Below are 13,925 nucleotides of genomic sequence, written 5' to 3'. Positions count from 1 at the left end.
AAGATAATAATAAAAATATTATTATTATAGTATAAAAAAAATGTTTTCTCTCCCTTATCTACTGCTCACGCGTGACGCACGCGCATATCCCCCTATCTCTTTCTTATTTATCATTACTATTATAATAATATAATATTAAAAAAAAGATGATAATAATAAAAGGAGCCAAATTTGATCATATCCCAGGGAAATAAAAAAAGAAGAAAAAGATTACGCGTGCAACACATGATCTTTTATATAAAGTAGGGTGGAATAAAAAAAAAGATAAAATCTATCTTATTTTATTTTACCCCCACGCTACCCTCTTTCCTCTTTATCTCATCTCACATGATGAGATTAGAATAAAAAAAAGAGAAGGAAAGGGATTATCCTATTTAAATGTTTAGGCATGCAACTCTCTCTCTCATCTTTATCTCATCTCAAATGATGACATTAAAATATAAAAAGGATGAGGAGAAAGATTATCCTATTTAAATGTTTACGCATGCAGCTCTCTCTAGGCTTTATCTCACCATCACGTTAAAAAGGAGAATAATAAAAAGGAAAAAAAAAGGGCTGCTTCCTTCTCCAAGGAGAAAAAAAAAGGCTACGCACAGATCTCCTCGTCTCCCGCTCGGTTTCCCGAAGAGTGCTCGTGCTCTCTCTCCCTACGCCGCAACCTACCCTCGCCGGACCTCCCTCATCGCCGGCGAAGGCCGCCGGAGCCTCTCTAGCCGCCGACATCCCCGTCCATTTTTTTTTTCTTTTTCTCTTTTGGCCTGCTGCCCTGTCTGATTTCTTCAACTTCGTCGGTCTTGGCCTCGCTGACATCATATCGTCGCCGGAGCAAACAGAGAAGAGAGCTTCAGTCTTTGAGTTCTCTCTACATATTTCAATCGCTCTCGGCCTGCGTCGTCGGCGAGCTAACCTCCGAACATCCCCGTTCTACCATCCCGACAACTGGAAATTTCGTCGGAGTACCTCAACACCGTCGAACAGCAGACACCGTCGTTGTTTGAGAGGAAGTAAGGATCTTCCACTTCGTGAAGGAGCTTACTCGAACTGCATTGGGCTTCATACAAACGTCGCGGCGGTATAATGCCTTTAAACCCCTTGCATTTCACTTTCTAGATAACCTTAGGCTTTAATGATGATAGGCGTGTGGGTTCGATCGCCCTCACCGGGTGCGTGCGCCGACATGAGTCGGCGCGGCAGCGCATATATGTGATGGATCGCTTGTTTTACTAGAGTTGGCTTTTATAATAAGATTCTCCTTACGCAACCAATTTCCTTACGATAGCCGAACAAATCCTATTTGACTTCTAGCCTTAGCACAAAAGTCCTAAACGTTGGAGCCCCTTTTGGCTCTCTTTTGTTATGGTCACTTCGGTCTTTTAAGAAAGATCGAAGAGTAAACCTTTGCAAAATGAGAAAATGTGAGTCATTAGCTCATTTTGCAAAGTTCGGAGGCGTGGTGAAATTGGAGCGTCGTCGTTATACCGTTTCACGCGAGGTGGAGAACTTCCCTTTGGAGATCCGAGGAGAAGTTCCTCACTCGCTTCACTGAAGCAAAGACGACAATCGCCGTTTTTCTATGTGTTGACCCTAGGTTTCCCTGTGAGGGCGTTAGCACATGAATGACTCCCTATTACATGTGTATGTTTGTATGTTGCATTTTGCACGTTACATAGCATTTTACTTCGCTACGTCGGCCGCCCCGGCCCCGCGAGCGATTCACTTTGCTCTGATCGGCCGCCCTGACCGGACGAGCATTTCACTTCGCTCGACTGGCCGCTTCGGCTCGACGAGCTCTTCACTTCACTTCGACCTGCCGCCCCAGCATCGCTAGCGCTTCACTTCCCCCCGACCCGTCCCCCTGACCCGACGGACTTCCCACTTCATTTCAATCGGCTTCTCCGAGCTGGTTGGCATGACATTCTGGCTCGACCTGATTCCTCGACTCGGTCGACTAACTAATTACCCCACCATACTGTCTTGCATGTGTGTTTGCATTTTGGCATTTTGTAATGCATAGGTTTGACTGCATTGCTGCATCATATCTTGCATTTGTTTGACTGCATGATTTTGATCATATGCTTGAGTTGCATATCCTCTTCGGGCCACTGCCACCCTGACATGCCTATTCCGTTGAATCACTGCCGCACCGACATACCTCTTGGGGCCGCTGCCACCACGTTATGCCCATCCTCTTCGGGTCGCTGCCACCCTGCCATGCCTATTCTGTTGAGTCACTGCTGCTCCGACATACCTCTTGAGGCCGCTGCCACCACGACATGCCCATCATCTTCGGGCCGCTGCCACCCTAATATGTCTATTCCGTTGAGTCACTGCCGCTTCGACATACTTCTTGGGGCCGCTGCCACTACGGTATGCCCACCTTCCTTTGAGTCCCTGTCTCATAGTATACTCATCACTTGTGTTTTTATCAATCATTTGCATTTGCATGTTCACATGGATAGCGAGCCAGACCCGTTATGAGAGTGACTGCTGTGTTGGTCGCGATGCCTTAACGAACATTGCTTTCCTGGTCGATCTCGATGAGTAATGCGAGATGGTGTGCTAGGCTAGGGTTTAGGGTGCTAGGTAGTATTTTCAACACCTCTGACTATTGTTTTGTGCTGTGTTGTCTTGCGCTAGTCATATGTCACCTTCTCGCCTTTTTTGGTGTGCTTGCATGCTTCTTGTGTGATAGTATATTAGGGCAATTTTCTGCAGGTGTCGTGCCTATTTATACACACTCACACATGTGCTATTATGGGGGAGCATGTAATGATGTCTAATCCTTTGCTTGCAGGTGCTCTTTAGCTCCCCAATTATAAAACACGACTTATTATATTTACGATGCATGGCGTGCCCGCTAATGCTTGTTTATGCAGGTCGAATTCTATTTCAAATGTATTTGATAGAGTCCTAAGAGAGTCTGTATCGGAAATAAGGTACGGGCATGAGTTTCGAGGCGGATGACACACCGAACCATGTGACGAGGACCAGGAGCAGCAGCTCATGTCCCGTACCTTAAGTCTGAATTTTACATTTTTATATTGAATTATGACTGAACATGTATATGCGGAGTCCGACTGCTTTTACTACTTTTCCTGAATTATGTTGCCGGTCCAGCGACATTTGACCTTTTTATATATTCTTTTGGGGTGCTTTCCTTTCTTTTTTTTTCTCGTGTGCCTTTGCATGTTGTAACATTTTGTATTGTTTCTTTCTGTGTATTTGGACCTCATGTTCTAATTCTTTTTACCTAAAAATCCTAATAATAAAAGATTAAGATAATCAAAATTTTAGGATTAAAATTTTTAAGATTTTTTTTAATTAGTTTTTACTTTTTGCATGGCCTTCGTGCCGATTTCAAAAATGATTTGCATGCATGACTATAACCCAATAATTCTTAATAGGGCATCCACGTTTAGGAATGTGATGGATAATTGCATCATATTTGCATGTCCCTAGGAGTAGCCCCCGTGTTTCTCCAATCCGATTGACCCAACATAATCTCGCTTAGGTGGTTGTCTAGCACGCTTAGGGCACGCTTAGGGTGTTAGGAGGCATAGGAGGCATCCCGATCCAGACGGGGTATAAGTTCTCTTGTTTGAGTGTTTCCAGCTTTGTAGCTGAACCTCCCTTTCTTGTTCTTTCCCGCGGCATCCTCGTCATTTCGACGGGTATAAGTCCACCTCTTGGAGTTAGCCGATAGTCATAGGATAAAGTCTCGTTTCTTAAACCTTAGGGCTATCGAGTTCCCCGCGGATTCTTGTTTTGTTGTGTGAGTCGACTACCTTCACGACCAGATAGACTTAAGGTCCTAGTGGCTTGGGATGACGGGTCCGTGGTACCCCGACCTGACTACCTCTAGCTCTTAGGATTACTTCTCCCCTCCTTTGACTACCCCTGTTGAGCCCTCTCTGCTCTTTCGACTTCGTTGATATCACTTTGACGGGCCGATGCAGATAAACTGTCGTCCGTTTGGGATACGACGATTTGTCCTCTGCCCTTACGACTCGGATGTGTTATGACGTATCGGGATACCCCCGTCAAGTGATTTATGATTATTTCGTAGGTACCGTGTGCTGAGGAGCCACTATCCATTTGGATGTGAGAGATTTGCTCTCTGTCTGATGACTTGGCGTGAGCTTCAAAACATTAGGACCGTCCCATACGAAATAATCACTTTTTGATAACCTATGCCTCAGATTCTTGATAATAAAACAAAACTTCTTTCATCGAGAGTTTTCTTGGGTATTCCCCAAAATGTAATTAACCAATAGGAATACGTTCATCTGTGAGACATTTGACTCCAGAACAAAAATATTCTTTTTGGTTCTCTGGTTACGAGTGACTTATATAGAGATTCTGCTCGTGGATGTTGTTTTCCTGGGCACTTTGATCCGATTCTGTTTGGACGTATACTCTCGACCCATCACACGAGGATGACCTCTATATAAGCCTTCCGTCTCTTTTTTTTTTGATTTGCTTGTCTATTGGTTGTCGTACGTCATTTTGCTATTTGATTCCTCTCCTCTTCGAGTCATTCATTTGATTCGGGAGGGAGACTTACTCGAATAGGAAAATTATACGATGACACATAAATAGACAAGCTGACGACTTGGAGATCTAAAAGAATCGAGAAAAACAATCAACAAACCTTTTGTTTAAACTAAAATGGCGTGTATGTATATATGTAAATACAAAAGAATTGTGTAGCATATATGTAAATATCCACAAGACAGAAGCGTAAGAATAATGTTTAAGCAGTTTGTAAGACAAGCCGCCTCAAAGCGTAGTATGAAATTCAAGCTTAAATTTTAGATATGCAAGTATAGAAAGCTTAAAAGGTGTGTATGTAATTGCTGCATTGTATTTGTATTTGCATTGCTTTGCTTCACATGTATTCAAAGAGGAAAGAAGTCAATGGACTCGATAATTGATCTTGTAATGGCTAAGAGGATTTCAAATGAATTCACATATAAATGTCACCTAATTTCCATTTCTTCACATATCTAACACCCAAATTTCACCTTTTCAATGTATAGCATGCAACGAAAGTCCCAAATCGCCAAGCTACGAAATTTCCAACTAACACAAAACATGCAACAAAAGAATTCCCTTATGTTTACATATTTAACATCCAAACTTCAAAACAAAATTCTCACGTGCATACAAAAATATCCTAAAAGTTCTAATGTTGGAGCAAAAATACCATCATTTTACTTGCAAGATGAGCGGAAATATAGCATTTTTCATGCATGAATGTGGTAGCACGATTGTGAAAATCTGAGTTAAATGTTGGATATGTAAATACACAAATTTTGAAGCTTGTATGTAAATCATCCACATTTATAGTGTCGGCCGTCGGAAAACAGCCTAAAACATATCTTGCTTAAACCATACAAGCAAAGTTTCGGAAATCCTTCACATTCTACAAAAAACTAATTTACAATTATAAGCCGTTAAAGTGAAACAAGTTAGGCTCATCTTATACCTTGGACCCACGTTGGCGGCATCCAAAACAATGTATGTGGTGCTCAAAACGAGTCTTAAAGCATCAAGTTATTTCCAAAGAAAGTAGCACACATTGGAGGCTAAAGGACATTTAAACCTCCTTCAAAGAGGCAAAGAAATTACACATATATCCAGGTCTTAAAAACAAGGAAATAGGCTCTATACACAACATTATCCCTTTTGAAAACCATGGACAACCTCTCTCAAAATAATGAACACATAAGCTTAAGACACCTCTTTTGTCATGCAAAATAGTAAGCTCACACTCCAAAATGACACAACATCAAGTTCCATTACTTCTTAAAAAAAAATGGCGAGAGTTCATAATCTTAATAAAAGGAAGCCTCTAATGCTTTTCAAAGAGGAATATGAAAAACCTTTCAAAGTAGTGAATCCATCGAGCTTAAATAAGCTTTTTATTTTTTTCAAAATAGCCAACAAATCAACAAGCCCTAGAACATTCAAAGGTCTAAATGAACATGAAATCATTCCCAAATTATCCAGCAATATGAGTGATAGAAACATTCATCCAATAATTTCGAGCTAAGAAAACAACCATAAAATGACTTCCTCAAGCAAATATATTCTCATGTGTTGAAAAGAAGGTAAAGAAGGAGGTTACCTTTTGATGCATCCCAAAGAAACTTCAAGATCAAGCCTAACAAAATTTCAACAGCACCTCCCCTTTTTACCAAAGTTAAAACAACCACAATACCCCCCCCCTATATGGGGTGAGTTGACCGCGACAAAGACTGGGAAAGTGGCGACGAATGACCCAGAGGGGAGTGGCGAGCGAGGCAGAAGAAGTGGCGTGCAGGAAGGCAGGGAGAGTGGCGAGCGAAGCATGTGACGTGGAGGCAGAGTGGCAAAAGACTTCGGTGGGGGGCCTCGAGCTGAAGAATTGTGAAGAGGAGGAGAGGGGAGTTCGATAGGAGTTAGGGTTCGGTCGGGCTCGCTACCGGGGAGAAGTCGGGAAGGAGTGGCGCAAAATGTGGGGTGTTTGGCTGGGAGTGTGCGTGAGTTTTTTTATTAGGTTTTTTTTTTTAATTTTTTTATATTATTATTATTTACTTAAAATCTATGATTTGTGCAATACTGGTTCGTGCACTGAATCTTAACAATATGGGTGTTTCTCCTAGCTAAAATTGACGTTCCGGACGCACTTGCACGATCTGTTTCTTCATCCGATGTCGTCCGGACAAGTTTGTCTACGGTCGGGTCAAAAATGCGTCAAATTTAATTTTCTTTTAATTTTGAGTTCGTGATCGATTGTTTTGAAAATTAATTTATTCTTTGATTAATTGTGAGTACTTTATAGGTGTAGATGATATGAATATATTATATTTACGTGCGTGAATGTATGAATTGCGGTGTTCGTGTATTGTGAATACACATGAAAGTCATAATAGGCTTCCTAAGACTTTTTAAATCCTATGGCAACTCTCTTTGGGCCCTAACGTGTTAACACCCGTACAACTCTTTCACTACCTCAATGCCTATGACTAGGGTTTGCATCGACGTGATCAACAAGTGATGACAATTCAGTGGATATGCTACTTGGTTTTGACTTTCTGCCTTGTGCCTAAGCACGAACTGCAACAATGCCAAAAATTCCACCCAAGATGCGTGTCACCCTCTCAGTTTATTCTTGCTGTTTAAAAATTTTAAAGCCTCATGATCTGTGAATAGTGAACTCCTTCGTCAGTAGGTAGTGACTCCAATGATTAAGAGCTCTCACGATCACATTGAATTTCTTGTTGTACGTTGAATATTTTCTCCTGGGCTCATTGAGCTTCTCACTTAAGAATGCAATGGGGTGGCTTCCTTGACTCAATACTGCTCTGGTCCTTACATTAGAGGCAATGTTAAAATTGATGCTCGAGTCACCTTCTCTTTTAGTGTGTCGAAACTAGTCTGAGCTGCATCTGTACACACACTGGAACTATCCTTTTTCAACAGCTCTGTCAGGGGTGTGGTGATGATATTGAAGCTCTTGATTTATCATCTGTAGAATGATGCTAACCACAAAAACTATCTTAGCTCGGTGAAATATTGAGGTGCGATATAACTCACAATGACTTCGATCTTAGTAGTATTCATCTGAAGGCCTGTACTAGACACAATATAATAATAAAAAAAAACTTGCGCTGTCAGAAAATGACACTTATTTAGATAGGTGTACAAATTTTTTGATCTGTTCTCAGGTGCTGCAATTGCTCATACTCATGTTTACTATTTCCGTTTGACCTTACGTCTACAGGCCCACCTTGATGCTCAAATTCTCATGTCCTCCATATTGTGCTTCTTCTCTCGGTCTCCCTGATACCAAATTTCGAAACGTCGGGGTTTGTCTTTCTCTTCACTAAAGTTTTTCCTATAAAAGGGATTCAAATCTTCTTCTCTTTCTCATCTTCAACTCTCCAATTCAAGATCGATGATGATTTGCCCCTAGGCTCCGTCATCAATGTCCGTAACCCTCTGCTGAAGTTGACAGATCTCATGCAGTATCTCTTTCTGAGTAGGTTCTGACGTATGTTTTCTTGGTGACATGGCTAGGGTTTGTGATTTGGAAGAGCTTATTGGGGATAGGAAAAATTTTTTTTGGAATGGAGATGGTCTGGATTTGGCGGATGCTAGGAAACCCTATGATGGGATTAAGGTTATGTCAAATCTAATACCAATTGATATATGAGTTAAACACAAAATCAGATAAGAAAATATATTTTTATCACTCCAAAACAACATGGTTACAATCAAGACTCAAAACAGGAAAGGAAAACAACACAACAACACAACACGAATCTCCGGCTAGGGCGGATGCGAGATAGCTGGTGGACAATGGTGAGAGGAGCTAGGAGAGGTGGTGGCAGGATGGAAGGGAGCATGCTTGCTTGCAATTGGAGTAGGGAGAGGGATTAGGGGTGGAGGTGATACGAGAGGGCTGAAGGTAGATGTTGGTAGGAAGTGGGGGTGCTAGACAGGTTGATGACAATAGCAGGTGGTGTTGGGGGTGTTTTGCGGTAGTTGTAAGGATGGTGTAGGGCTGGCGGTAGGGAACATGGAGGATGGGGTGTTTAGCGGCAGTTGGAGGGTGTAGTTGGGCTGGCGACAGTGAATAGGGAGCATGGGGTGTTTAACGGCAGCTGGAGAGGCCTAGTAGGGCTGGCGACATAGTAAAAACAACGATGGGGTTGTAGGGGGATGGCAACAAACAGGGAAGGGGGAGTTGGCGAGGGTGGTAGTCACCACCTTGGAACAGGATACAACAGGAGTTTCACCTGTCCTCGGATACAACCCTAGCAAGGGGAAAACACCGACAATAGAAATCTGAAATTAGGAAAAACTAAACTCTAACACAGAAACAACATATTTATAACCCTAACATATGCTGGGTCAGCTGTTTCAGCCTTAGTACCAGCGTTTTTTATTTTGTATTCAGCTCTTATTTATGGGCCGTGATCCTTATTTTACAACTTTTTTGAATATCAAATTATTTTTTTATTATAGCAGACTTTGTTGCTCGTTTTTTTTTATTTGAATTTAACAAGTATCCATTTTCTTTTCTCGTTGTTCTAGTTAAAAGTTTCTTTATTGAGAGCAATTTTTTTTTTAAGAAAATGGTTTGTGCCAGGCATGTTTAGTAAGCCATTTCTAACGCTGAATTGGGCATGACTATTTGTTTCCTTTTGCTTGCCATTTTTATTGATCATATGCCAGTCTTTGGTAATCTGCTTTCTTTGTTTTTCTTGTTTAGGATCATCACGGGCTTAGCAGTCCGGGCTACTAGTTGTTGTTATCATTATCGTACTAGGACGCAATGAAAAAAAAAAAGGATTTATGTAGCCTTGTTGTTGTTGTATTCTTATCCCAACTAGTGATGGTTGGCTCTATGAATTCCTATTTTTCTTTTTTTTTTTTGCTGAGTGCCGCTTGAGTGTTAAGTCTTGTTCTTCTCAAATTATTTTGCAATAGCATATTATACTTTTTGAAAATTTCTTTAAAAAACGGGCATTGTTTGATTTTCTCTTATTGTTGATTGTTCTAGGTCATGTTTATATTGAAGCCAACATTCCATACAACTTCTATTTGTTTGAGTATTTCTGTTCCACATATTTCCCATGTTTTCATTTTCTCCACCCCTCTAATTTTACATTTGTTTTGATCATTGTCTCATTATTAAAGGTAAAAAAAATTTAAATTGGATGTTCGAACTGCAAGAAAATTTGAGAAGTTGATAAATTTGCAAGATGAGAATAATGAATTTTAAGAGTAAAGCAACATGCTGATTTTATTTTGATTTTTTAATGCGTCTTTTAAGTTTCGGCATATTGCAAGGGTGAAACTCTACTAATTTAGCCATATACCCTGAGCTTAGCGAATGATTCATAAAAGATTCAGACATTCTTTCACCAATTTTTTTCTTGTGGCACCATCCTAGACAACTCATGACCTAGATCTTGAAGTAAATCATTGTTCATATGATCCAACCAATCTGCAGATAATCAGTGGATTTTGTTCTCAGGAGCGACTCATTATTCCCAAATACAGCACACAACTCTCCATTGCGTTGCACTGCACAACCACATCAAAACATGGAACTAGGGGCAATTCTGAGCACAAAAGCATCATCATATATCCAGCTCAAATTGCTAGATATTCAAAGTTCCAACTACTAAAGTGCTATTTTAGGTCACTTAGGTGACAATAGAAACTGATTGCAAGGAAATTTCAGAACAAAAAATATTATCGAAAACTTCTCTTGTATCGAACCCATCATGGGACTCCTAAAAAAGATAAAGTGAGACCCTATCTCTCTCAAGCATTTGTGAAAGCTCATCATCGTCATTATTATTATTTTTTCTGGGCAATGAACCTAAGATATTGCTAAAAGATTAGACGTTCTATGTTTAGTGCTATATTTGCCGAACTATAAACTTCAGTATAAGCTATTAATACATCCTTTTTGTTCTAAAGCGAGTTTCCTACCAATTGTATTTGGACCGTTTTCTATAATTCAGCCATCAAGCTTGAGTTTTTGATGCATGCAATTATTAAGTTGAAATGTTGATACATGACTTGTGAAATGCTGACAACCGTCTGGCCTTCTCATTCACATTCAACAGTGCATTTATTAAATATTGAAAGGGGAATCTCGTGGCTGAATATGAGTCATGCATATTGATTTTGTTTATGGCTGCAAATATATGTTTTTATTTAATATTTATTATTAATTTTGCTTTCTTCCAGATTTCTGAAGCAATGGATTCGTGGACTAGGAAAGGTTTAATGAACTTTTGTTTGCGGTCTATGCCGAATCGAGCTGATGTTCCACAAATATCTGTGGAGCTCTTAGGTAGCCTTTCCATTTCAGATTTTCCCACTGAGAGGGTTTATACGCAATGGCAAAGGAGACAGGTAATTCTTACATCATCTTAGTTGATCTCTTTCAATTGCATGCTATGGGAATACTTATCTATTAGACAATATTCTTATTTCAGGTAGATATACTTGAGGAGCTACTTACAGATCCAACCAACTCTGTTGCCAGTGAACAGCAAATGCTTTCTTATCTTCTTTCAAATATAAGGAACCTAGAGGCAAAATTTCATCTCTTCTCTATTATTGATAGATTCTAGTAAATGCTAACCATAGCCATTTTCTGGGGTTCATTGGAAATGCAATTTTTATTGTCGGCAAACTGTTTCCTACCTGCATTCTTTTTTCAATGTGTTTTTTATAATTTGTTCATGATAAATTAGTCTCTGGTTATCATGATTACAGGAATGGGCAAATTTATCTCATGAGGTGCGCACCGATACTCTGGATTGGATAGGAAAATTCATTTCTAGGATGTGCAGTATGCCTGAAAAACTTGGTGTTTCAGATGTTGCCTATTATTGGACTGGCAGTTATTACTTTACTGTAAAACTTTATGAGAAGTTACTCTACAGTGTTTTTGATATCCTCGAAGATGGTCAGATAGTAGAGGTTTGCATAATCTTTATTTTTTTAAGTTTAGCTTTGTAAATTGTTCTGCGCCATCTTGAATTGATTGAATATGGTATTCCAAACTTTATTCTTAAATTTTCTTTTGGTAGGAAGCTGAAGAAATCCTTGGTGTTCTGAGGATGAGTTGGTCCATGTTAGGTGTTACTCAAATGATGCATGATGCATTATATGGTTGGGTACTTTTTCAGCAGGTACATCTCTTCTTTTAGATACAAAACTAACTATGAATAACGCATCATATTTTTGAGATTGTTGGACCATTTCAACAAGTTTTGAAGATTACGACGTTTGTGAAAATGAGGATATACTAGGGAAGAGCTTGAAACTTAAATGCTAATGTTAGGCATAATGAATTTTAAAATATTGCAATAATTCTGGATATTTAATATATTCTTGTTATGCATGGTGAGTGCTAGCAATACTTTTTTGTATATTATATTGTTCGTGAATGTGATTATTTGTGCCTGGAAGAAAGAAAGAGAAGCTACCATAATTAAACAAAAAATAAAATTAATTGGATATTGGAATAATATCCAATAATTTAATCTCATTAACAACCATATACAGTATCTTAACTTGAAATTTTAGAAGAAAATTTTTTTAAAAAAGATTATTTAAGGGTTTTAATGAATTATTTTAGATTAAAAAGCTCTTCTCTGATCCATTTATCATTTGAGCTATAAGATGTCCAAGGCAATGGCCTTTCTAAAGTGACTAATGCAGAAAGAGCTAAGCTATAATGGTGGATGATTACCAGAGGGACTAATGCGTCAACCCTCAACAGAAGTATGTTTTCTTAGGCACTTTGAACGTACACCATAAGATGATAATAAGTTCATAAATTATAAGGAGAACTGCATATATCAATTGAAATCATGTTTTTTTTTCAAATGTAACACCAAAACTGGAAAAATAAAGGCTAGCCTAGCAAACTGTACCATTTGTTTGTGGAAAAATTTCCATGACATTCCAGTACTTTGTTTTACTCCATAAACTTATAGTTAGTAATGGTTTTTCACCACTTAGTTTTTTTAAAAACCTATATTCATGAGTACCCATCAATAAAAGTAATGGTTTTTCACCACTTAGTGTTTTTAAAAACCAGCTCATATATTCATGACCACCCATCAATATATCATCACCATCATCATTAGCCTAGTGCCTACTATTTTGGACCTATTTTTTGAATTCTAATTTTCATTTATTCTTACCGAGTGTGACATGATGTGTTATGCTTTGTTTGCACAAATATATATATACAAATTTTTTTGGTACACCATTTTTAATATTTATCCTTCTTTATTCATTTTCTTTTCATATACTTTGACATTATTAATATTTCCCCATCTTATTGGTGCAGTTTCTACCATGCTTTGTTCATAAATCTATCTTTCACTTTCTTATGTTCAATAGATGCTTCTCCCACTGTCCTTGTATATAAAGTATTAGTTATTATTCCTTGTTTTTTTCACACATCTGTCTTATTATTCACTTTCATATGATTATTCTTACATGTTTGAATTGAAGTTTAGAAGACATAGAATGATGTAAGCAGCGATAATAATGAAATCTTTTTTAATAGGAATTAATCATTATTTGTAAATTTTTAAGCTAAAACAATTAATAGGGTTATAGGAATTTAGACTTCACTTCTCATAGGTGGATTAGGAGCAGGGTGATATAAATCCAATTTCAAGTTGATCCACTGCTGGATTAAAAGTGGATTTAACCTATATGCCGTCCCAAAATAGGCTCGTGGCAAGAATTGATTCAACTTGATTTTGAGCTGCTTAAATTTGAATCAAGTTTGCTTGAAATCATTTACCTTCAATTTTATATTTTTTAAAAGATATTTTCGTTCATATATGCATATTATTTCATACATATACTAATTGCGATTATGCATGTCTATCTATGCATTTTATTTCAAGAAAATATGTATTTATATTTTGAGCCGATTTAGTGCTGGTTCAATTCAATCCAAGCCTAGCTTGAAATTGAACGAGCCAAAAAATTGGGCTTGTGGCTTGATTTGAGTGAAAAATTGATTCAATTCTCCAGTGTCGATCTTCTAGCTAAATTGTCAGCTCAAGTTGGGTAAAAGTTATCCGCCAATTTCATAAATAATAATGTGCTGTTTTGTTTGACAATAATATATTTATTTTTATGCTTATCTTAAGATGGTTTTGATTCCGGTTGAGACTGATGATCTAAAAATTTTATTTAATGTCTCCTTATTTTTTCCAATGACTTTGCATATGCTACTTTTGTTTGCTTAAATTAAGTGTCTTTATTGCTGAGTGGACCTTTACATTGATTTTTTTTGGATTTGGAACAATGATTCTAAATTATTCCTGAGATTTTGTAGAAATTGAAGGTTTGGTTTCTATCTTGGTCTCCCTCATGTT

General features: G+C 38.4%; 1 protein-coding gene across 2 annotated transcripts in view; it reads left to right on the top strand.

Moving 5' to 3' along the window:
* Positions 1-13,925, top strand: part of LOC110025575 — a 161,957-nt gene that overhangs the window by 24,734 nt on the left and 123,298 nt on the right. For both annotated transcript variants that reach the window (XM_020726169.1, XM_020726243.1), the window contains exons 6-9: positions 10,756-10,923; positions 11,007-11,105; positions 11,290-11,496; positions 11,607-11,708. In XM_020726169.1, the coding sequence (XP_020581828.1) occupies positions 10,756-10,923; positions 11,007-11,105; positions 11,290-11,496; positions 11,607-11,708 (576 nt within the window). The remainder of the gene's footprint in view (positions 1-10,755; positions 10,924-11,006; positions 11,106-11,289; positions 11,497-11,606; positions 11,709-13,925) is intronic.

Source organism: Phalaenopsis equestris, unplaced genomic scaffold (assembly GCF_001263595.1).
Source record: "Phalaenopsis equestris unplaced genomic scaffold, ASM126359v1 Scaffold000002, whole genome shotgun sequence".
In the NCBI taxonomy this organism is placed as follows: domain Eukaryota; kingdom Viridiplantae; phylum Streptophyta; class Magnoliopsida; order Asparagales; family Orchidaceae; genus Phalaenopsis; species Phalaenopsis equestris.
Note: the sequence above shows the minus strand (reverse complement) of the source record. Positions and strands in the feature narration are given on the sequence as shown.